This window comes from Elephas maximus, chromosome 23 (genome assembly GCF_024166365.1).
Source record: "Elephas maximus indicus isolate mEleMax1 chromosome 23, mEleMax1 primary haplotype, whole genome shotgun sequence".
NCBI classification, from domain to species: Eukaryota; Metazoa; Chordata; class Mammalia; order Proboscidea; family Elephantidae; genus Elephas; species Elephas maximus.
The window spans coordinates 33,394,218-33,419,479 of NC_064841.1; the positions used below are offsets into that span (position 1 = coordinate 33,394,218).

The 25,262-nt window shown below is 37.0% G+C and overlaps 1 protein-coding gene across 2 annotated transcripts in view; it reads right to left on the reverse strand.

Annotated features, from left to right (window-relative positions):
* Window positions 1-15,935: 15,935 nt before the first annotated feature.
* Window positions 15,936-25,262, reverse strand: part of SERPINI1 (serpin family I member 1) — an 83,437-nt gene continuing 74,110 nt past the window's right edge. For both annotated transcript variants that reach the window (XM_049867317.1, XM_049867316.1), the window contains exons 7-9: window positions 18,107-18,193; window positions 16,517-16,606; window positions 15,936-16,260 (exon numbers count right to left, since the gene is read on the reverse strand). In XM_049867317.1, coding sequence (XP_049723274.1) covers window positions 16,184-16,260; window positions 16,517-16,606; window positions 18,107-18,193 — 254 coding nt within the window. In that variant the 3' untranslated portion in view covers window positions 15,936-16,183. The remainder of the gene's footprint in view (window positions 16,261-16,516; window positions 16,607-18,106; window positions 18,194-25,262) is intronic.

Genomic DNA, 25,262 nt, shown 5'->3' on the forward strand with positions numbered 1-25,262 from the left:
TGATTCCAGGTTGCATGTATAGCTATGTGCAGATCTGGAAGGATAGAATGTAACCAACTGCCTCTGTGCCCATTGTGAGAATTTTTTCACCCATCTAACTTTTTAAACGTTGAAATAAAAGTAGTTAGTGCTCTTATCAGTTTATTAGGATTACAGTGACATCTTGTGGCATGTCATTTTTCCTTTTAAAACTATTGCCCAAGTAAAAAGCTAATACTTTAGTTCTTCCTAAATAAATTTAGATGTATTAATATACGTTGATCAAAAAACTCAGAAACTACTAATTGAAACGAAACCCAACTGAACAAAATTCATTCCACTTTATTTGGCTCAAGTAATTTTTTCTGAGTATGTTAAAGTTTTTTTTTCTTTCAAAAATACTGATATCTAGCAGTTATTTTAGTTTTTTTCTCATCAGCATCATTTTGACATAGAGAATGCCCCTGAAATTTAGCGTAATTCGATCCATGTATAAACTATGAAATTAAAAATCTACTGTTAAGTATGCATTGCCTGATCACAACTTCTATACGGTGTTAAGTCCAACTAAAACAATCTTTAAAATAATCTTATCGGAAGAAAGTTTTTATTGAAATAAAAATAATTTCAGAGAAAAATAAAAATTCTGCCATTAAATCTAATCATTATCGATCTCTTCGAGGACTGTTTCTGATTAGCGTGGACAATGTGTGAAGCAAGGAGATGTAATTTAAAAACAACAACAACAACAAACAGACAGAAGTAGCGTCAGTACTCTCTCCTCATTCTCCCTAACCACCACTCTGACCCCAACACACATACACGTTTTAGCCATTAATGTTCACTTCCAAGTCATGGACATCAGAATAATTCTTCTTTCAGATACATTTTAATAATGAAGTTTCATCTATTTCAGGTAATTTACTGTTGTTCTGCTGAAAATATTTACCCTTTTGTAGGTGGCTTAGGTAGGGTGCTTTTCTCTTTCCTTTTCCTTTCCCTCTCTCCCCCATTCTGTCTCTTCCCTCTTTCTGCTTTTAAACTTCTAAATAACTCTTTTGATAAACGTAGTGTTAGTTAATAGTCAATGAAAGTAACTCTTTAGAAATTATAGGTGACAATATTTCTACTTGTTACGGACTTTAATAAACATAATTCCTGCACAAGTCTTAGTGTAGATAATATGCTGCTTCAGCCAACTGAAAACAACATCAGTTGTCAGATACTTCTTTGTTTCATGTGTCATTAAGACAGAAAAAAATTACTGTCAAAGTACGGCACCATGATTAGAATGTTTAAGCATATCCAAATTTCATTAAACAAGTCTCTTAGACTTAAACAAATTCTATTATATATCATTCTTATGCATACTTTTAAAAGAAAATATAAGTGAAATAAAATGTTTAAGGCATTTCCGAAGCACAGAGTCCAGCTCCAAGTTACTTTTCTGATAAGAGTAAGTGATTGATGTCCCGTGTTGGCCTAGCCCATCATCCAAATGCCAGCAAGAGCAATGGTGATGCAGCCACGCCAAAAGAGTGCTCCAAATTTTGTCTCAAATACTTTCTTCCAAGCAAGTGACTCTTATTCAGCAAGTTTTGAAACTGGCATCTTATCTTACAGAAAAGTCAATGAAAGGATTTACGATTTTGCCTCTAATCGTCTTTACAATTCTTTCTTAAATGTTTTGTTGACTGAGATGCTAAGGGATTGCTGTTAGACTGCAGTCGTGTAAAGAGATGACTGTATGCATAGGCCATGACACCTAAGCCGTGACTGCTGCCTGACCACTAGCAATTATAAGATGTCGTTGATGGTAGGAGCACTCCATTTTCATAAATGTTAAAGCATGAAAAATGTGCCTTAGAATAGCCAAAATATGGTAATGTTAATGCTAATACCCTTTGTTGACTGCTACATGTCAAGTACTACTCTTCATACATATATCATTTAGTCCTTAATATAATCCTATGAAGTAAATGTTATTACTTAATGATATAGATGAAAATTAAGCAGCTGGCTCTAGAGACAGACAGCGAGTCAGTGGCAGACCTGGGGTTTGAACTCAGATCTGTCTCATTCCAAAGTATATGTTTTTCCCCTAGGCATCTGGTTATAAATATTTAAGCAGAAAATGCCAGAAGAGGGGGTCACCGAATCATGTGGAAAAGGGTAATCTCTCCATCAGCTATTTTTCCTGAATAGCCAACAGAGCAAAGAGCAATTGTATGAACAAATGTCAGATTTATACATTCCTGAATTATCACAAAACTTTCCGAAGAGGAGGGAGATGAAACGCTGTCTCCTATTTGAGGAGGAAAAAAAAAAAAAAAAAGCCCTGCTACGTCAGCGAGAAGCTGTGCTGGCTGCTGAAGAAACATTTTCTGAAACATGCCACATGTCACAAATAACCACTTTATTTTTCCCCAAGGAAACGAAAACTCTACAATTTTCAAATGGAGGAAAAAAAATGCATCTATATTTAATGTATAATAAAGTATGTTCTCTGGATTTATTTTATTTTTATTGTTTTTTCTTGAGAAAGTGATCTATTTTATTTAAATTATTTTTAATTCAGCCAAAAATCTGAGGAAAAATCAGTGACAATATATACTAGAGATGGATATTTGTTAAAAGCATTTTTAATGTTTACTGACATGGCAACTAATAGATCATCTGTACACTTTGAAACAAATGCTTCTCTGGTAAATGCTAAAAAGTACTTTTTCTGTCAAGAATCTTGCTGGCTTTATTTCCCAGGTATTTCCAGAAAGTTTTTGAGTTACCAAGATACACTATACATCTGTACATTTTAGTGTCGTAATTCAAGAGCACTGCTTCATGGTTTTTTGCTAGTCTTGTTCCATTCATTTCATTTTCCCTCCAAGCCCTCAATGCAAGGGCCCTCTGATATGTTCGGCCCAACACAGGACCTAACGGTCATCAGGCTTTACACGTTTCTATCTGTCAGCATTCTAGAAATCCGTTGTTAAGTAACCAATGCTTTGAAATGTTGGCATTTTTCTACAATCTAAATCACTTATAAGATTAAACACTAACTTTAACAATCACTTGGGCGTTTCTTGACATTTTTTTCTGGCTTAGATTTTTAATAACTGCACAATAGAAATCTGAGGTATGATGAGATTTTTTTAAATTAAAACCTAGATATTTCATGTTATGAAACTCTGGGTCTTATTTAAAACTTCTATTTTGGCTGACTTTCGCGGATACCTACCACCTTAGTATGGGAAGCTGGAGCACTGCTTTGATACTGCTAGAAAGAGGTGGAAGTCCAGGTTCCCCACCCGAGTTGGGGAGCTCCATGTACTGCTGGGGTGAGAGTTTTAGCTTCCTGCATGCTTTCCACAGACACTGAGGCAGGGGTGGCTTTGTTACCACTGGGCAGTGGTGAAAGTCCTGATTCTCCAGTAGGCTTTCTCTGGCACCACCCCAACAGGGACAATGGGACACCTCATTATAGCCTGGGAGGGTGGAAGTCTAGTCTTCCCACTCAGCTTTTACCTGTGGGGTGGGAACACAGTTTTTTCCGTGGTGTCTGGCTTGAGTAACTTGGTTATCTGTCTTGCTTTCCTGCCTCTTCCCTGGTCCTTTGGGTAGAAAAAATAGAGTCTTGATTTTATTTTATTTTTTTTGCCTGTGCCCATTGGTGTTTCTGAGTTGCTGCTGGTGTCTGGATTGAGTTTAATTGAATGAATTAACCCCCTTCATAAATCCATGCATCTTTATCTCACTAAAATGCATCTAACATGATGCCTCTTTAGGTTTGAGCTTATGAATGTAAACTATCTTCTATACTTTGAACTAAAGCATTTAATAAAAAAGTAAACCAATTCTTCTTTGCCAAATTCTTTCTTTGTAACACACAGATTTTTTTTTTTTCATAAGCTATTTTGACGTGTGTGTGGAGGCTTTAACATTCCCTCAAGAATAACTTCGTTAGAAGACATAGAACAAAGCGGCTTGTCTAAACATTATATCCTCTATGGTTGCAAAAACTTAGAAGAAGAATAAAGTAAATCACCAAGATTTTCTCTTTTTTTAAAAAACAAAAACCTTTAGTCTTTCATAGTTCTATGACATTTTCCAAATCTGTATAAAATTTGAAATAGGCACAGATAATCTTAAAACTTCCATTTCTTGCAAAGATGTCTCTGTCCAGGCTTGATAGAAATGGCTATGTGGTTGAAAAAATAAACAAGCAATTATTCAAAAATTCAAGATTTTAGGCCTCAGGTCTGGAGATCCTTGCATTTTATTTTCATATTTTATAATGTCAACACTATCCTAAACAAAAAGACAGAAAACTGATATTTAAAAAAAATTCTTTCTAAGAACAAATTCTATGATGAAATTGTCAGGGAGTGAGCTGAGCTAGAGAGAGGCAAACTGAGCTGTTGGGTGTCAGAGTAGCTGAATAAGAGGAGTTCAAGTGAAAGTAACAGCCAAGCCTTTAGTCACGGCAATAGTATAAGCAAGAGAAACCCAGAGAAGGTTCAGACTCCTCCCTGTTCCATGTTTCCCAAGGAGCAGCACTTGGGCAAGAGTCAGGTGGATCAGCAAGATGTGGGGACCGATCTCACTGCCAAGGGAGCTCCAAACAAAGGTATCTTGCAGTTTTATAGATCCTGAGGATGACAAAAGGGTTATAGGTAAGGGATAGGAGTAGAAAAGTGCTGAGGCAGAGTGGGGGAAAGGGTCTTCAAGATTCCCCCTCCTTGATAAGGAGGCTTCAGCAGAGATGCCTGAGAAAGGTCTCTGCCAAATACCCCAGAAAAGAGGCACCCATATGGAGGTTGCAAGGCTAGGAATGCAGATATGTGAAAGAGTACAGTTGGTCAGGCGGGCCTGAGACCTTGAGTGAAAATTCCCTCAGAGACTGCAGTGCATTAGCTGTGCACAAAATTTGGTTGGGGAGGGTAGCTTTCCCCCTGAGGACCGCCAGGTAAATCCTCTGTAATTGCCTACTATGGCCAGGCCTAAAAAAATCATAGATTTTTAGGTAGAAGCCAGACTGCTCAGAAACATATCACAATGTAAAACATACCCAGAAAAATCCTAACCATTTAAATATTAAAAGTGGTAAATGAAACTGAATAAACAAAAACATAGGTCATAGGTCAGAAAGTCTAAACATTGAAGGGCATGTACTTTGCTACAAAACACATAGAATTCAGGCCTAATTACTTTTACTTTAATTTCAATCCTAACATAGTGTACAAGTTTCTGGCCCACAGATATGAATAAGCAAATTCAAATATATAGGCACATACATTACATAAGAAAGAAGAGACAGTTGAGAGAAGACAGGAAAAATATGAAGAGAAAAAAAAAGCATGTACACATGCACTCATAGCAGGCATAAAACTCAACAGTAATCAATCTGTGACCATTCTTGAACAAACAGCATTACACATGTCAGTAGCTATGTGTGCAGCTTTACATTACAGTAGGTGTGATGCTCACAGTGATGACACAGGTTTACTGGGAAGAGTTGTTATCATTCAGAACCTTAATATGTGTAAGAATGGGTGTAAGTCATTTTGGGATACTTTCCATAAAAGACGGTCAAAATGAGACATTTTTGAGGTTAAGTGGAGATTGTTCCATGAAAAATTTATTTTTGAAACCAGCTTAATTCCTGATGATGTTAAAAAATCAAGATGTACTTGGCCTTGTGCTTTCTTTAAATGTATTAAGAAAAACGGGTGAGTAATATTTATACAGATTTATGCCAGTAACTTAGATTCCTCCTCCCGAAACTGATATTCATAGACCAGCAGTAGCGGCATCCTCTCCGGGCTTGAAGAATCCCAGGCTTGACCCATTCATATTAAATCAGAAACTAAATTTTAAAAAGATTTTCACGTGATTTATATACACATTAAAGTTTGAGAAGCACTGATTTAGAGAACTTAAAAACCTACTGCAAAGAGCTTGAGAAACGAATTTCATGAAGCTGAGTAGGAAGTGTTCGGTCATCCCTGAACTGTGCATGTGTGGAACTGACCCAAAACAGGATGCCAAAGGCATTGACAACTGAATTATGCTGTATAACAAGGGGTAGGTACCACACTAGCTCCAGGAGGTGCAGGCCCAAGTGGCATTTGGAAGCTTTCAGTACTGAACTGACACTGAAACTATAGCCCACAGAAGGCAGATCAGGACTTATATCCTAAACCTAACTGAATTGATGGCCTTCTGGGGACAAAAAAGAAAAGAAAAAAAACAACCCTCCCTCCAAAATAAACATTCTGCAGAGGAGAACAGGACATTTAAAAATGTCCAAGATACAATCCAAAATACAAAAATCTCAAGGGCTCAGAAGGGAAAAGATAATCAACTAATGTTAACCCTGAGATAACCAGCATGCTGGGATTTATCAAATACTTTAAAGTAGCTATTATAACCATTCCAAAGTGGCAAACACTCTTGAAATGAAAGAAAAGATTAAAAATACTCAGCAGAGAAATAGAAGCTACAAAAAAAGGAACAAATGAAAATTTTAGAACTAAAAAAGATAATAACTGAAATGAACAATTCACTGGATGGGATCAATAGTAAAATGGCAATGACACAAGAAAGAACGTGTGAACTTGAACATAAATTAATAAAATTTAGGTAATCTAAACAACATAAAAAATATGTTAAAAAATGAATACAGTCTCAGCAACCTGTGGGAAAATATTAAAAGGTCTAACATATGTGTCATTGGAATCCTACAAGAATAGAAGAAAGACATTGGGGTGGAATATTATTTTTGAAAAAATAATGGTAAAAAACTTACCAAAGATTTAAGAAGCTTTATTTTTGAGGATAAAGCCAAAGGAAAGCACACCCAGATATACTGTAATCAAAGTACTGAAAAGCAAAGCAAAGAAAAAGTCTTGAAAGAAACCAGATAAAATTACACATTACATAGAAGGGAACACTGACTAAAGTGACCGTGGAATTCTCAATAAAAGTCATGGAGGCAAGAAGACATTGTAACAAAGTTTATAAAGTGCTGGCGGAAAAGAACTATCCACCCATGATTTTATATCCACTGAAAATATCTCTGAGGAAGAAAGGTAAAATAGACATTCTCAGATGAAAGAAAACTAAAAGATTTTGTTATTAATAATCCTGCTTTGAAAGAAATGCTGAAGAAAAAATTTTCAGGGAGAAGGGAAATGGGGAAATGATATACGAAGGAAACTTGGAAGTTCAAGAACAAAGGAAGAGCAACCATAATGGTCAACATACAGGTGATTATAATCAACTATTTTTCTTCTCTTAAGTTATTTAAAATATGTATGACAACTGAAAGCAAAAATTGTAATTCTTGTCTTTTGGGGTTTCTGATGTATGTAGGTGTAATAGATATGGCATTTACAACATAAGTGGGGTGGTTGTAAAGTTTCTACATTTCACACGAAGTAGTAAAATTTTAATAGTAAATGTAATGTAAAAAGATAGGTTTTAAACCCTAGAGCAACCACTAAAAAATTATAATGAGAAACAATCAAGAAGTCAACAGTTATTTTGAAATGGAATGCTAAAAAATAATTGAAATATTCCCAAAAAAAGCAAGAAAATGAAAAACAGAGGGGAACAAACGGAAAATAAGTAATATAATGGTAGCCCTAAATCCAACCATATCAACAGTTACATTAAATACGAATGGTCCAAACACAGCAATTAAAGGTAGAAATTATCCAATTGAATAAAAAGACCCAACTATATGCTGTTTAGGAGCTCCAGTTGTGTAGCGGTTAAGCACTTGGTGCTAACTGAAAAGTGGAGGTTCGAACCTACGAGCAGCTCCATGGGAGAATGATGTGGCAGCCTGCTTCCATAAATATTTACAATCTTGGAAACCCCTAAGGGACAGTTCTACTTTGTCCTATAGGGAACACTATGAGTTGGAATTGACCTGACAGCAGTGGATTTTGGCTTGATGTCCTGCATACAAGAAACATTTTTGAAATATAATGACATAGACAAGTTAAGAGTAAAAGAATGAAAAACATTATAACATAAAAACACTAATCAAAACAAAGCTTGTTGTTAGGTGCTGTTGAGTTAGTTCTGACTCATAGTCACCCTACTCAGAACAGAACAAAACATTGTCCAGTCCTGTGCCATCCTCACCATCATTGCTATGCTTCAGCCCATTGCTGCTCAAAGCTAGACAAACAAAGCTAGAATAGCTATATTAATATCAGTCAAAATAGACTTCAAAACAAGGAGAATTTTCCAGGAATAAAGTAGGACATTAGATAAAGATAAAAGTGTTATTTCAGCAAGAGGACATAACAATTCTAAATGTGTATGCACCTAACAACAACATGATGAAAAATCCTGGTGGAACTGAAAGGAGAAATAATACACAATTACAGCTGGAGACTTCATCACTCCTCTCTTAGAAATTGATAGAACAAGTAGTCATAAGATCAGCATAAATATAGAAGACTTGAACAAAATCATCAACTAACTTGACGTAATAGACATTTACATAGCATACAATCCAACAACAGGAGAATACACATTCTTTTCAAGTGTGCATGCAACGTTCACCAAGATAGACAAACCTTAACAAATTAAAAAAAAAAAAAAAAAAACAAATTTAGGAGGAATAAAATCATACAAATTAAGTTCTATAACGGGATAAAACCAATATTCAATAACAAAAATATGTATGAAAAATTCTCAAATAGTTGGAAATTAAACAACACACTTCTAAATAATCCATGGGTCAAAGAGGAAGTCTCAAGAGAAACTAGAAAGTATTTTGAATTGAAAGAAAACAAAAATATATCGAAAGTTGAGTGATGCAGTTAAAGTATGTAAATTTGTAAAACTACATAATTACATTAGCAAAGAAGAAATATCTCAAATTAATAATACAGGCCTCCACTTTAAGAAATTAGAAACACAAGAGCAAACTAAACCAACAGAAAGCAGAAGGAAGGACATAAAAGACAAAGAGCAGAAATCAATGAAATTTAAACCAGGAAAAACAGAAATAATCAATGAAATTAAAAACTTTTTAAAAAATATCAATAAATTGATATACCTGTAGTGAGACTGACCAAGAGAAAACAAGAGAACACAAATTAGAATTGTTGAGAATGAAAGAAGGGACATCACCAAAGATCCCACTGACGATAAAGGATAATGAGGAAACGTTACTAACAACTCTATACACCGAAGATGAACAATACAGATGAAATAAACTGATGCTGAGAAAAACACAAATTTCCCAAACTCACTCAAGAAGAAATAGATAACTTGAATAGCCTTATATTTCTTCAAGAAATTAAATTAGTAGTAGCTCAAAACTTTCTAAAATAAAAAGTCCAGGTACAATTGGTTTCACTGGCCAATTCTACCAAATATTTAAGGAAGAAATAATATCCTTTCTACCCGATCTCTTCCATAAAGTAGACGAGGAGGGAACATTTTCCAACTAGTTTTATCAGACATGTTTTTTGTTTTTTCTCTATTCCTCTCAAGAAGTTTCCTCAGATGTTGAGAAAAACACTATCAAGCATCCTATGGAAATCAAATTGCTCCCTAATAGATAATAATGGAAATCCTTGGTGGTACAAGGGTTAATGTGCTTGACTACTACCTGAAAGGTTGGAAGTCTGAGTCCACTCAGAGGCACATTGGAAGAAAGGCCTAGCTATCTACTTCTGAAAAGTCAGTTCTTACTCTGACACACATGGGGTTACTAATGAGTCAGAGCTGACTTGACAGCAACTGGTATTGGTACTGGTAGGTTATGATAAATGTGAGAGAACTCTCATCTATTGTCACAATGACAGAAAAATCTTCAGTGCTGACAGTAAGCTATGGAAACAAACATTGAAAAGAAAAGAGAAAAAATTCATACGCACCCTAAAATGGAATGTAACTAAATCTTTTTTAGTGATATATGACTGGGGTGAGCCAGAGTTGCACTCTGGTACCCAGGCACCACATACCACATGGTGAAAAGTTGTGGGATGCTGCTTTTAGATTTGTCCACCCTACACCACACCTATATACCCCTCCCTTTCTCTACCTTGTTACCATATCACCTCTAGCGATTCAACCTTTCTTGGGGAACAAGAACTGAATTAGAACAATCTTGGAGTCATCTGGGTGTGGGATTTCTTTTCAATGATACACTTTAGTCAAATTAGATTTTTGCTTTTATTTTAGTCCAGTAATTAAAAAAAAAAAGTATTAAAATATAAATAGGCAGTTTAGCCTGCCTGGAAGGAAACAGTTACACTGGAGATTTGTTGGAATATTTTTATTGCATCTATACATTGAGGTAGCCTTACAATGAAATCATTTGATAAAGCACATTGCACTATGTCTAAGGCATGCTTCTTTAAGTAGGTCCCCTCTGTGATAGATAAGAGCAACGAATTTCTTTTATGTGGCTTTTCTGGCCCTGGCTTTTAATTTTACCAAAATGACTGGTTGGACTACAATCTGCCAAGAGATTGGTCCAATTGTTTGTTGCCTAAAAGACTTGTAAATCTACCCAAAAGGATCGGCAGGTTTACAATCCACCTAAGGGATTGGTTGGTGTATGAAAGTTATGCTTTGAAATCGACAAGTTTTCCTACACTAGCCTCCGATCTCAGGGAAGTTTTGGGGGACCTTCGGATCAACAAGAGCCTGCAGCAGAATATGTCCTGTGGACCAGGGTCTCTTCACTGAGAACCTCCTAGACCCAGATAAAAGATAATGTACTATGTTTGGGTCAAGGGCTGTAACACTGAGCTGATAACATTGAAGACAGAGAGGACTAGAAGGTGACCGGTGCAGAAAGAGCAGTCAAGACAGCTGCAATGGGCAAGGTTTGGTCTCGAGGCATAGCTAGGCATCTCCAGGCAGGAGGCCACCAGTGAAGCTGGGCACCCAGTTGTGGGGGGGAGGCAGCCACAGTCCGGGTCCACTGGGGAGTATGCGCGAGCAGAACAGGTGGCAGTGCCGGGCCGCATGGCCTGCCTTTGCCAGTGGCAGACACCCCGACTGCATGAGAGCTGTACTTGAAGGCCAAGAGGAGGCCGTTCCTAAGGGCTGAGAGGGGGCCAGTTTTGAGCAGGATTTGTCAGCAGAGGCCTGGGTACATCCCTGTGTAGGGGTCACCAGCAGAGGTTAGGGAGACTCTGTGCAGGGGTCTTCCTGCAACAGGGCAAAGCCTGCTGTGTGAGCTCCAACCAGGCCCAGTGGCCGACCAGAGGGAGTCATATGGCCTGGGCAGCACGGTGGGAGCCTGAGGCATCATGGCATGAACACAGCATCTCACCTGAACGACAGCTACCTAGGCGGTGACATAGACTGGGCATTGGTTTGTGGGAAAGGGTAAGTGGGTCCCTCTCCTATAAAGTGGGTCATGTTGGAGGGGAGTGAGACCAGTTCACCATAATTGATCAGTTCCTTTTGTTTACTCTTTGTTTTCTGTAAATTATAATGACTTTCACTTTTCTAACACTGTGTAGGTGTCTTCAGAGTACTGCTGATCATACTGGATGAACACAGCACCCATGGAGTGGTTGATACCCCTGGGTGAAACTCTCATTCTTAGCAGTCTTATTGCTGCCTGGAATTCTGAGGCAACTGTGGGTGCAAGGCAGCAATCCTGTTACAGCGAGGTTCTGAGAGAATATTGTAAGGTTACAGGTTTTTCAGCAGCCAGTTTTGTATTAAAAATAGTCATTAATCTTATTTTCTCAAGATTGCAACAAAGGCCTTTATTACAAAGATCATCTCAAGTTGCCTTTGGCTGGTAACCGAAATACCCCAGGTTTAAATAAAAGATAGTTTTTCAGGTAAGAAAAATATCTGTCATTATAAATTCAAGAAGCTGATTACATATTGAAAGCAGTGAATTATATTATGTGTAATGTACACATTTAATGAAATATGAATTTTATCATCAGTGAATTTAAACAGAATGAAATGTCTTTTATCATCTTTTCTCCTTTCATTGTTTTGATGAAACCTAACTTAAAGGAACGGTTGTTGCTTTGAACCCACCCAGCAGCTCTGCAGGAGAAAGACTTGGCGACCTACTGTCCTAAATATTACAGCCTAGAAAACGCTATAGGGCAGGTCTACTCTGTCAGATGGGGTCACTATGAATGAAATTGGCTCAATGGCACCCAAAAACAACAAGAATTTTTCTGGTGTTCAAATAAACATTTCTTTTTAAGAGAGATTCTAACAGTGATTTGGTCATGGTGGTGAGGTCAAGATTTAAGATTATATTCCCTATAATTATTCAGACCAGACTATCAATAAAAAATTAAAAAAAAAGACTATTACATACAAAAAAAAAGCAAAATCAAGATTTAAAATAAAATTTTAAAAATGTATAATTAATAATTTTCTCAAAAAAATAGGTCTAAAATCAAGACATTTCAGTAAGCTGTGCATACTGTGTGTGAGTGTATGCATAGAAATTTATCCATTTTAAGAGAAACTGAACTACAGTGCATTACTTTTCCAAGAAAAAGGAAAACATTGAAAAGATTATAAACAAAGTCCAACAATAGGTAAAGCTTGGGTACTATCATGTAGTCTAGTTTAAGCACTCCACAAACATGCTACTGACAAGGCAGAATCCATTTTCATTTACCAAAAAACCAAACCCATTGCTGTTGAGTTGATTACATCTCATAACGACCCTCTAGGACAGAGGAGAATTGCCCCATAGAGTTTCCAAGGATTGGCTGTTGGACTCAAACTGCTCACGTTTTGGTTAGCAGCCAAGCTCTTCACCACTATGCCACCAGGGCTCCTATTTTCATTTAAGGGACATCTAAATTATATTGTAATACTTTAAGGTCAACATTCTGAATGGAAGAGTTTCACCTTATACCACCACTCCACTAACCAGCTAATACAAATTGCATTTTGGGCTTTATAAAATCTACATGATTGTCTAGTGACATTTCCTCTTCCTTACATGTAACTCACTTAGTTTAATGAACATACAGATATAGCGCTACCTGTAATGCTGAACATACATAATGACATGGTGCTAAAGAAAATCACAAACTCAGAATATCCACTGAATCAACATTGGTTAGCCTGATTTGTATACATTACAAACAAAAACAAGCGTGCTGTTCCACAATAGCTTCAGCTTCCTGAATAAACTGCAAATCTTCTGAAAATATAAGCTGTAAAAAATTCAGTGCGAAGTATTATGTGCTTGGGTATCTGTAAATTATTTTGTCGGTATTGCCTATAAATGTCTCTGTGTTTTTTAACAATTTATTCAAGTGCTCTAACTATGCACAGAAATCCTGCATTTTTCCATAGCATGTAATAGAAAGAAAGAAAAAGCTTTAGAGTAAAAACATATTTTTTCATGTTTTAGTATAAGTGCATTGCATTTTTAATGCAGAATACCCAGATCCCTCCAAGCTGTATGGAAATTTATATATATATATATATATATATATATATATATATATATATATATATATATATATATATATATATAAAACACCAAACATACAAACCTTACATTAGGTAGAATTTTCCTACTCGAAGTGAGTCCATAGACACTTAGCAATAGCATCACTTGGGTGCTTGTTAGAAACGCAGAATCAGAGGCCCCACTGCAGACCTACTGAATGAAAGCCTGCATTTTTATCAAGGTCCCCAAGTGATTTGAATGCATGTCAAAGTTTGAAAAGCACTGATTTAGAACACTCCATAATTGATCTAAAAGCTTAAATTTGAAGTCAGGAAAGGTGTGGGTCAGGGTTGTAGCCTTTCACCATACCTATTCAATCTGTGTGCTAAGCAAAAAACTCTAAAAGCTGTATTCTTTGAAGAAGAACCAGGCATTAGGATTGGAGGAAGACTCATTAACAACCTGCATCATGCAGATGACACAACCTTGCTTGCTGAAAGTGAAGAGAATTTGAAGCACTTACTAATGAATATCAAAGACTACAGCCTTCAGTACGGATTACACCTCAACATGAAGAACACAAAAATCCTCACAACTGGACCAATAAGCCACATCTTGATATACGCAGAAAAGACTGAAGTTGTCAAGGATTTCATTTTACTTGGATCCACAGTCAACAGCCATGGAAGCAGCTGTCAAGCAATCAAAAGACGCTTTGCATTGGTTAAATCTACTGCAAAGGACCTCTTTAGCAAAGACATCACCTTGAAGACTAAGGTGCGCTTGACTCAAGCCATGGTATTTTCAGTTTTATCATATGCATGTGAAAGCTGGACAATAAATAAGGAAGGCCACAGAAGAACCGATGCCTTTGAATTGTGGTGTTGGCGAAGAATATTGAATATCCCATGGACTGCCAAAAGAATGAACAAATCTGTCTTGGAAGAAGTACAACCAGAATGTTCCTTAGAAGCAAGGATGACGAGACTGTGTCTTACATAATTTGGACATGTTGTCAGGAGGGATCAGTCCCTGGAGAAGGACATCATACTTGGTAAAGTAAGTACAGGGTCAGCAGAAAAAAGGAAGACCCTCAATGAGATTGACACAGTGGCTGCAACAATGGGCTCAAGCATAACAACTATGGTGAGGATGGCGCAGGTCCGGGCAGTGTTTCGTTCTGTGGTACACAGGATTGCTCTGAATCAGAACTGGCTTGACGACTCCTAACAGCAAAAATTATAATAATTGATCTAATTTTCCATAAATTAACTGTATCTAAGCACTAGCACTAGCATAGAAGTATTCTGTATGTATCCTTTACTTTAGCAGTGTTCAAGATTTATTGCATAACAGAATTAGCAGGTGGGTTGTTAGAAATAAAGTACAGATTTTCAGGTTTTCCCTCAGACAGAATTCAGCAGGTCTTTCAGGTCCGGTTTCCCCAAACTACTGATCTCCTGAACTGGATTAAATTTAATAAAAATACCAATAAATTTTAACAGCTCCAAATCATAACAAAATACCTATGGCGCAAGAAAGTAATAAGTAAACCGTTTCTGTTAAATTTTGAAGACACTTCAAACTTTTCCTGAAACTCTTAATCTTAGAATAAAAACATCTGGCACTGAAGAGGCCTGTTCCATTCATCAAACGGTCATTCTTTTCCACTCCCCGCCCCCCCGCCCAAGAAATACCATTATTTCAACCAAAGAATAACAACATAATTTACTGGAGGCCATAAATTGATTGGCATGGATTACCTCTTGTACTAGAGAATAAGACCAAATATATTCTACAAAGTGCTACATATAACTCTTCTGTGGCCCCAAATGCGAATACAACCAGGAATCCCACAGGTAACCAGTGGGAGAAGCAGAAGAGTGGCACCCCAATTACTGACATTCGAGTTCAAATCCAAAAAAACACCATGCAGAGCAAACTACAACACCTGTGTGGAGAGCTTTCAGCCCATGACCTTTCTGTTTCCAGTATCTGTGCTGGCAAGCTTTTTCAAGTACTATCCGATTCTAGTTAACTCCCCGGTGACATATTAAAGGACAAATTTTTATTATTAGTTTGCTCATTTGGGAACTTGCAGTTCTAATTTTACTTGAAGCAGCAAAATGTGGTGATACAACAGGCTTATAAACTACACCGGGCATATGAAACCAAGTGGATTTTTTAAAGATACAGTGGTAGGCTATGGCTATTGCCTATAGGCTTGCACAGCCCGTATTATTTTTTCTAACAAATTTTGTAGTGAAGTCATACGGAAGATGTCGTCAGCTTGCATTCTTTTGTACCACATAACAAATCTTCTTCAGAGAACTTAAAAATTAGAATATTTGTAGAGAACCTGTCTTCCACTCACTAGTTGTACTTGTTATTGTTTGTTCTATATAAGTGTATAACACCAATTTACTTTGTTGCTTTTATTCTGTTTCCAAACTTCCCCTAGAGGTATCTTTATCTTTCTTTATGTTACATTTCTAAAATTAAAAACAAAGCTGTTCACATGTTCAATATATACTTTTATTTTAAATACCAGCACAACAAACACAGTGACATAATAGGACCATTACCTTAATAATACTGATAACATTCCTTGACAAAGTTGATTTATAATTTACATACATTGTTGTTTTTATCCAGGGCTATTTTAAATATTATCTTAAGATACACTGTGAAACACAAATCTTAAATATATGCGAGTTGCAAACATAATGTGCTTAGTTACTGATTTCCTTGCTATTTAAATATAATGATTTAAAGTTCCTCAAAATCATGTCCACTTGTGTTCATTGTTTCAGGATGCATGACTCGTCCCATGAAGAGGACTGTACCTGTATTGGGTTGGAAGTGAACAAAAGAAGGGGTGAAAAAAAAAGGGGGTTAAGCAAAAGAATGAGATATTTATTTTTTCCTTGCATATAATTACCAATATCCTAAAAATGAAAATATAAGGAAATGTAGTTTCATTTTTTAAAAAGCTTCTGAACACTAGACATTCCCTGATAAATATGGAGAAAAAACATGTTCGCAACTAAATAAAACAGCTTCATTGTGCTCTACTAAATAAAGTTCTCCTAACAGACTTACCTGTCCTCCTGTTCCTGATAAGAAAGAAAAATGGGTGGTCGATAATAACTTGTGGATACAGCACCGCCATCCTACTAATTGCAATCATTCCTAGAGTGCAGAGAGAAGGCAATTACATGTCTCTGTATGTGCACCGCCTAATGAGTAATGCCTCAAACCCATTTATGTTTAATTAAAGGCAACAATTTATAGGAAGCAAGATTCCGAAGATTTAAAGAGAGAAAAATTGTAAAGGTGTTAACATTTCTGCTTGATCTGTTAAACAAAACAACTGCATACAAAACAAAATCTCTCCCCATGCCAAAAATAATAGGACAATTTATTCTGCCGCTTTCAAAATTTTTAATCTCAATCTCAGATAAATACTTGTAGCTGTACTAAAACACCAAACAACAACAAAAACTAAGTCAGTTTCTTTATATCCGAACTGTGTATTTTTACCTAAGAAGCCGCCCTGCTCCTAGTGGGTGGTCAGGTTGGCAGTGATTAAAGGGAAAATACAGCAGGGGAGCTGCAGTGATGTCTCCTATACTGGGAAACTGAATTCCCCTGTGATCCTGGTTTTGAGATGATGTTTAGCAGGGTAGCTAGTGGTCAAAAAAGTTGTCCAAGGTCGAGAAAGGAGAGTGTTGACATGTGGTGGGGTTGTTAACCAGTGTCATAAAACAATATGTATACTAACTGTTTAATGAGAAACTAGTTTGTTCTGTAAACCTTCATCTAACGTGCAATTAAAAAAAAAAAGAAATTAATGAGAACTATAAAAAAGATAAAATCATGTAAGATTTTAAACTTTCTTGATGCCTGAGACTATTATTTCTATTTCCTCCTGAAAATATTATTATAACTGGTGAAATAACTTTTAATGGACAAACACGTGCAGAAGCTAGAAATAACGTGAGCAAATATCATGTTAACATTATAAAAAAAAAATTTTTTCATAGCAGGGGAAAAATAAATCCTACCAAAATATGACGATAGTTGCTGAAAATGGGATTGGAAAAAAAAAAGTCCAAAAATGAAAGGGAAAAGGAAAATCATTTTCAGTTAACTCGGGAGGTCAGAACTATCAAAACGGTCAAGGACATTTACCATCATGCTTTGGGTACATGCTTTCTGTCAAAGCTCTTAAAAAAAAAAAAAGTGTTACATCCTATCACAGGCTCTTGTTTAGGTACGTACTTTTTAAAAAATCAAACCTTTTCACTTACAAAATTAAGAACCAACTTCCATGAGTAATTAGGTAGGAAGAAACATATTCAAACAGGCAGCAGCGAAATATTTAAAATATTTAAACAGGCAGCACAGCAGGAAATTCTATTCTCAGAGAACCGCCAGGGTCCTCCAGCCTCTCATTAGAGAAAAGCTGGAGAGAGGAGTTACACTGTAACAGTGCATCAGAACAAGGGCAAGCTTCATATCCGATTTAGAAAATTCTGGCTGTTTCAGCATTAGCTTGACTTCTGAGTTAGAGCAGAGTTAGTTAGTTTTTTGGCATGGTTCTGAAAATGACCCCCAACCCCACTCCAGATTCCTTTAAAAATACAAATATCAAAAAGGTGAGAAGATTTTAAGGAAACAACTTGATACCTGAGGCAGCAGCAGCTTCTGAGCCTTCCTCGTTAACCTCTATGAAGGACTTGTGAATTGCTTTGGAAAGGAAAATCTCTTTGTCACCTGCACAAAGAGAATCAGAAGCACTACTTTAGTATTAGGTAAAGGGGAACATTTTATCCATTTGTCAAATAGGCTTGTGGGATGTAAGAGACATAAGATACTGATATAATACAGAACAGAGAATGTTGTACGGTCACATTTATGATATGAAGGAACTGTTGAAGACACGGTTTCTAATTTGTCCTCATTTTATATTCCCTTGTGAATCTTTCATTTTTGTTGGTGATTTTTCCATGGTTTATTTCTTATATTGCCAGAAAAATAGAAAAGGTGGCTCAATTTTTGATGACTTCAAATTAGTTCATAACTCAAGAATAAAAGGTTTAATATACGGTTCTCTAATTTGAAACCTTGAATGAGAAAATGAAAACATAAAATTAAATGCAGTTATTACCAGAATAAGAAGTAATGTTTTTCTTTTTTTAAAAAAAAATCTAATTTCTAATTACTATGATAATGTAAAAATTTTTAACAAAGAAAGATAAAATTGACTTCTAGGTTTTAGAAATGTGAATATATAAAAAAAAGTTACTTTCAATTCCAGTTAATTGGTTTATCTGAGGACTCACATATATTCTTTACCTTAATATCGGAGGAAATAATACACTTTCAATATCAGGAGGATTATTGTTCTTTTTGAACTTCTTTTTATATTTATACGTACTTTTAAGTTACTGACTTTCAAACATGGGTTTCCAATCTTTCCCCAAGATTAAAACAAAACAAACAAAAGAATGCCCTGCAAATAAAAATGAAAACAGCACAAGGAAGCAGGATGAAGGACACTCAAGTTTGTACTCCTTTGTTTGCAATTCCAGGAGACCTAATTCAAATTTAAGATAAACAACTGTGTTGCTGAAGCCCAGGGCCATTCAGGACCATCTCTGGAAATACTTTAAACAGGGATATTGCTTCCTCATATTACATTTCATATTAAAATAGAAGCACTACATTATTAAACAGTCCATCTTGTATGTTACGGTATTTTCTTCAAGAAAGCATTTGATGTCTACAAGAAAAGGAAAAGGCAATCAAGTTTTTACATTAAGCAGTGAAGTATAATGAGCTCTCTCAAATTCACAGGACTAGGTTTTCTCTTTTGGGGTTGTTTTTAACAAAAGGAAACATATAAATTGCTTTAAGTAACCATACAAATACATTTAGTTGGCTAAACAAACATGAATTTCAAGACAGCAAACTATTTTAACTATTTAACAGGTAACTGATGCTGTATTATTGTTAGATTCTGCCACTCATTTTTGTCAGTCTGCCATTTAAAGAGCCAGGGCTACGGCCCTGGATGTAAAAGTGACAAAACCTGATTCCTAAAGGGTAATGAGTGTCCACATTGTCAGCTAGGCTCTCCTCAAATATTCTGAGGGCAGGTCTTCTCAAACACACTGAATGATGTTTCAGTCACATCCAATTTGCACAAAGAAAACTCTGCCAGTGGGCCTAACCTGCCGGCTGCACAGGGTTCTCAAAACAAGGAGTCTCATCCCTGTAAGTGTGTCCTCTGCCCAAAGTATAACCTCCTCTGGTCACTTGTCCCTTTGTACACCCTCATTTTCCCACACAAAATGGCAGACGTGCTGATGGTGGTAGGGATACTGCCAGTTATGTGTGGCAGGAAGATCAGGAAAGCAGGGATGCTGAGGGCTCTTCCGGGAGAGCTAGGTTTTGTTTTGTTTATTTATTTTAAAGATAATGAGGCAGACCAACCTTTAACAAGATTTATGAAGAAAAAAAAGAGACTACCCAAATAAACAATATTAAGAACAAAAAAAAGGGAATATATCTAAAGTTTTGACAGATGTGTATATCATGAAACCACGTCCACAAACAAGAAACAGAATATTTTCATCTCCCTCAAATGATTCCTTGTGTTTCGTGTGCAGATAATTTTGAAAATGAACTGATTTTCTATGATTTCGATAATTGTATAGAAACGTATAAATTATAAAACTGAATCAAGGAAAAAAAAAAAGAATACCTGAGCAATCCACTAATAATTAAGTTAGTATGTAAAAACCTCTGCTCATCTCAAAATTAAAGACTCCAAGTCCAGATAGTTTTCTAGGTGATCTAAACCAGTTCTTCAAGGAACAGGTAGAATTATCTGTTATAAAACCATTACAGACACTAGAAAGAGAATAAAAGCTATTAACTCATCTCTGGCTAATAATATCTTGCTATCAAAATTGAACAAGGGCAGTATAAGAAAAAATAAATCATAGACCAAACTCACCTATTACAAGGTAAAAGTTTTTTTAAAAATGGGAAAATTAAACCCAGTAATGAGTTTCAAGAGATGTTACAGTGTATCATGAAATGGCAGTTGAGATCTGTTTTCCTAATTGACTCCAATTCACAAATAATGTTTCCTCTGAGATAATCTTTTCAAAATATGAACCAATTTATGCCACTACACAACTAACAAAAACACCACCGCATAAAACCCTTTATCCCCTCCCCCGCTCATTCTGCCTCCCAGTTCTTCTTTCATATAGTACATACCTGTGTACCTGCTCAGTATGCAATCTAAGTTCCTCTAGGAGGTTCCTTCTGCCTCATTCATTTAGTTTAGAAATACACATTGCCAAGCATTCTTCACCCCATCACTGTGCTCCAGATGAACTAAACTGCAATAGCCTGAACACTGGTCTTTGCCTCCCGGAAACATTCCCTTGATTCCTGCTGTCCAGTCAGACACCTAATCTACTTTAAGGCTGAGCTTCTAGTCCTATGGGGCTTTTTCTGCTCTGTCGGACTCCTACCTCCCCTGCCTCAACTAAAGTAGAACTGATCATTCCTTCCCACTGAACCCAGATCTAATTATATCAAATTATTGATAATGTATTTGCACTGATGTGTCTTGGACTGTCAACTTCCTTAAGGCAAGGATGTGTCATTCCTCTCTGTAGCCCTGGCTTCTGGCACTTCACTGGGGCCTAATAAATGAAGTAACTTTAAGTAGAGGGAGTTTCCTGGTAGTGCATAATTTTCCAGTATTTAACACAGTGGGTAACGTAAATAGGGGTTCATTAACTGTTGAATGAAAAAGCCTAGTTATTTCACATTCTAAGACTTTGGGTTTTTATATTCACTCTTGGGGCACCTGAACCACAATTCTGTTCATTAAAAACCAAACCCAGTGCCGTCGAGTCGATTCTGACTCATAGCGACCCTATAGGACAGACTAGAACTGCCCCCATAGAGTTTCCAAGGAACGCCTGGTGGATTCGAACTGCTGACTCTTTGGCTAGCAGCCATAGTGCTTAACCACTACACCACTAGGGTTTCCTTCTGTTCATTAGCATGGCTATAAAATTTATTCCTGAAATAAATAAAACAGATGACACTAATCCAAAGTAGATGCTCTAGAAAAATTGATGGAGAACAGAAACAGAGAAGAAAAAGAGTACGAAAGCCACAGACACACTAAAACCTTAAAATCTGATCAAGTTCAAGAGCAAGGGAATAGGATCTAGCTATACAGAAGAAAAAAAAAAAAATCCATTGCCAGCAAGATGAGTCCAACTCATAGTGACCCTATAGTATGTAGTATCTATTTCAAAGAGAGCAAAATAAAGATCGAATCCAGTGTTCAGACTCCCTGAACGTGACTGACTGCTACATGATGGGTGGCAAATGTCTGCAGATGTAAAGTCGACCTCAGGACATTCAACCTTCAGAAAAACACCCCCCTTTGGTATACACATGGGAGAATATGAGACAAATAAAGGATTACATCACAGATACTGAGAAAAAAATGAAACTTTTTTCTCTTGGGACCGACTTCAGTCATATTACAATAAAATATAAGCTGAAAGAGTTTAAGCAAGTATGTGTTTGCAGGAATATTGGCAGCTCACAGCTCCCTATGCCTCCATTTTAATATTACAGTCAGTTCTCTCTATCCATAGGCTTGCATCTGCAGATACAATCAACCATGGACTGAAAATATTTGGAAAAAAAATTAGATTTTTTTCCTGGTCATCACCCCTAAACAATACAGTATAACAACTATTTACATAGCATTTACATTGTATTAGGTATTATAAGTAATCTAGAGATGATTTAAAGTACACGAGAGAATGTACCTAGATTATATGCAAATACTACGCTATTTTATGTAAGAGACTTGAGCATCCTAAGATATTGGTATCCACTGGGGTCCTGGAACCAATCCTCCTCTGATACTGAGGAAGGACTGTACTCATGCCTATGTAATTGTGTATCAATTGAGGCCACGTTTCCTGCTAGGTGATACATTCCTTGAGGGCCTGGACTTTGCCTGCCCTATTCATGTCACATCCATGATACTGCACACACCGCCTGGCACCAAGTAGGCACTCAGGTCATTGATGAATTGAATCAGAATACCAGGGGGGTTAAGGAGAATAACACTCTAGAGCTGGTCTTATTAATTACAGCAAAGCTAGCAGCTATCTCAAAAAAAAAAAAAAAAAAACTGAGGCAAACAGAGCTAAAAAACAAAACAAAGCAAGCAAGCAAACAAAAAATATTCTGTCCCCAGCCCCAAGTATACGGCTCCTTCTGGCCACAGCGGACATTCCTGCCAAATGACGGATCCTACTTTCCTCCAGTCAGCATGGCACCAAGGTTTTCACAATGGAGATGATCGGAACAAGGTCAGTGAAGCTGAGGTTCCCCAGAGAAGAGCTGGGCAACAATTCAAGCTCCTCTGAAGAAAACAGAACTACTAAAGCATTTATTCAGTCATTAAGCAAATATTTATCGAGTACCCTTCACATACAAGGCATTGCGCAGGGCACCAAAGGCTCTAAGCATCTGTGATTAGCATAATGCTGGCCGGATGGCCATCACAGAAGAAATACCACTATTTTCCTTGTGGCACTATTCCTAAAGACAGCCAATTTAAATAGCTTTCTACATCACCAGGGACATGTTTAAAATAACAAAATGAAAAGAGTATCATAACAGAACCAAGAATACAAAAAGCATCTCTGTGCTTCAGTTGTCGAAATATTTTTAGCTTTAGCCCCACCCTTTCTAGAACTTTAGAAAGGTTTCTAGAATTTGAGCTCCTTCAAAGTAGGAATAGTGTTTGCTTGTGTGCTTGCTTTTCTAGATACTGTTGACACACTGGGTATACCATGTGACACACTGGGTATACCATATACACACTGGGTGAACTAAATACTTCCTAATAAGGAGAAAACAAACATTAAGTAACAGAAAAAGATGATAAAAAAGCAAATCAAGAAATGATCAAAATTTAAGAGTGTGGTAAGAGTCACTAAGAAAATGAGATGAAAAAGTAAAATGCTCAATCGCTAACTGAAAGGTTGATAGCTCAGACCCACACAGACCTCCCTTGGAAGAAAGGCACGTCATCTGTTTCCGTAAAGTTTACAGCCAAGAAAACCTTATGGAGGAGTTATACTCTGTAACACATGGGGTTGCCATGAGTCAGAATCCACTGGACAGCAACTGGTTTGTTTTGTTTTGGCTTTTGCTGGCTTTGACCAATAAAATTATATAGAGAAGGGCAAGGACATTCCAAGCAGATGATTATATTTGCAAAGTGAGAGAAACAGCAAGGATGACCTGAAGGTGTAGCAGAGCCTGGGCTATGAGGAGGTGGGGAAGTGGGCAGGGGCTGTAGCTAATTTGAAGAGCTTTGACCATCACGCTAAAGAGCCTGCATTTTGTCACAATTGCCTTGATTTTGGAACAAAACCTGTGGCAGCAGGCTTGAAGGGTGAACTGAATGAGCAAATAGGCGGGGCAGGAAGAGCAAATATGTTAGTTGTTGCAATAGTCCAGGCAAGAAAATAGGAGAAGAACTGGAATTATGGCAATGGAAGAGAAACACAGTCCTCTGGTTGACAGGGGCAAGGAGAGAGCCGGTGCGGCATAAATCTACAGCACTTGAGTCTGACCTGAATATGGCTTTTGCTGTGTCTTCTTAATTCCTTTATTTTACTGCCTCCTTTAATAAAGCTCATATTTTATACTGAAGGATTTAGCACTCTCTTTCTCCTTCCCCTTCTACCTTCAAGAGGATTATCTATTAATCCAAATACTGATGGTCATTCATTTCCATTACAAAACCAGCCTTACTCTATATAACAGGGTCCTTGCTGCAGCTAGATGAGCATTTTAAATTGATCCTGAGAAGAAAATGATTCTCAGCACTCTCTACATTCCATGTTTATTGTGTGAGTCTTTACAGTGTTTTATGCTAATGGAATTTGGAGCCAAAAGCAATGGACATCAAATTGAGATGAAAAAATAAATACAATAAATACCAAGCATCTCATTCATTCTCTCATTTGGCCAGCACTCAGCAGAAAGCACAGAGCTGAGCCCTGCAGAAAACACACATACAAATCAAGCTTCGGGGGTTTACATTGTAGCAGGGGATATTAGATAAATCACGATGATCCGAGATAAAATGTGATATGCCTCATAAAGAAAGGTATAAAAGAAGGTAGAATTTAAGAAGGAGCAATTACTTCTGGTTGGGGTAATTATGGTAACTTGATGAAGTTGCGGGTATTTGAGCTGAGGCTCAGTTCAAGAGGCAGAACAGGCAAGGGAAGGATTTCAGGTGGGAGAGCTTTCACAGAGATGCAGAACTGGCGAGATGTGAGGCTCAGAGCCAATGTTCCGTCTGGCCTGAGCACAAGCTGTGTCTGTGGAATCAGCAGGAATTAAAGCTGGAGGGAGCTGAGGTTTTCATGTCCTCCTGAGCAGTGGATGGCGCACAGCAGACGAAAGCCAGCCTTTGAGCAGGGCCTGCAATGATCTGAGAAAGTTTTAAGGTGCTTAATCTTGGCAGCGGTAGATAAAACGGATTAGATTGGAGAGAGACTGCAAACAATTTAGGAGGCTATTGAAACAGTTGAGGGCAGTGGTAATGAGAGTCTGAAATAAGAGTGGGTGCCATGGAATAGAGAATGATTCAAGAGATCTTAGCAAATGACTCTCAAGTCACTCCGTTTTTCCAGAAGCAAGAGGTAAAGCAGGTTTTTTGTTTTGTTTTTTTTCCCCACTGCTAAATCACATTTGGCATTTT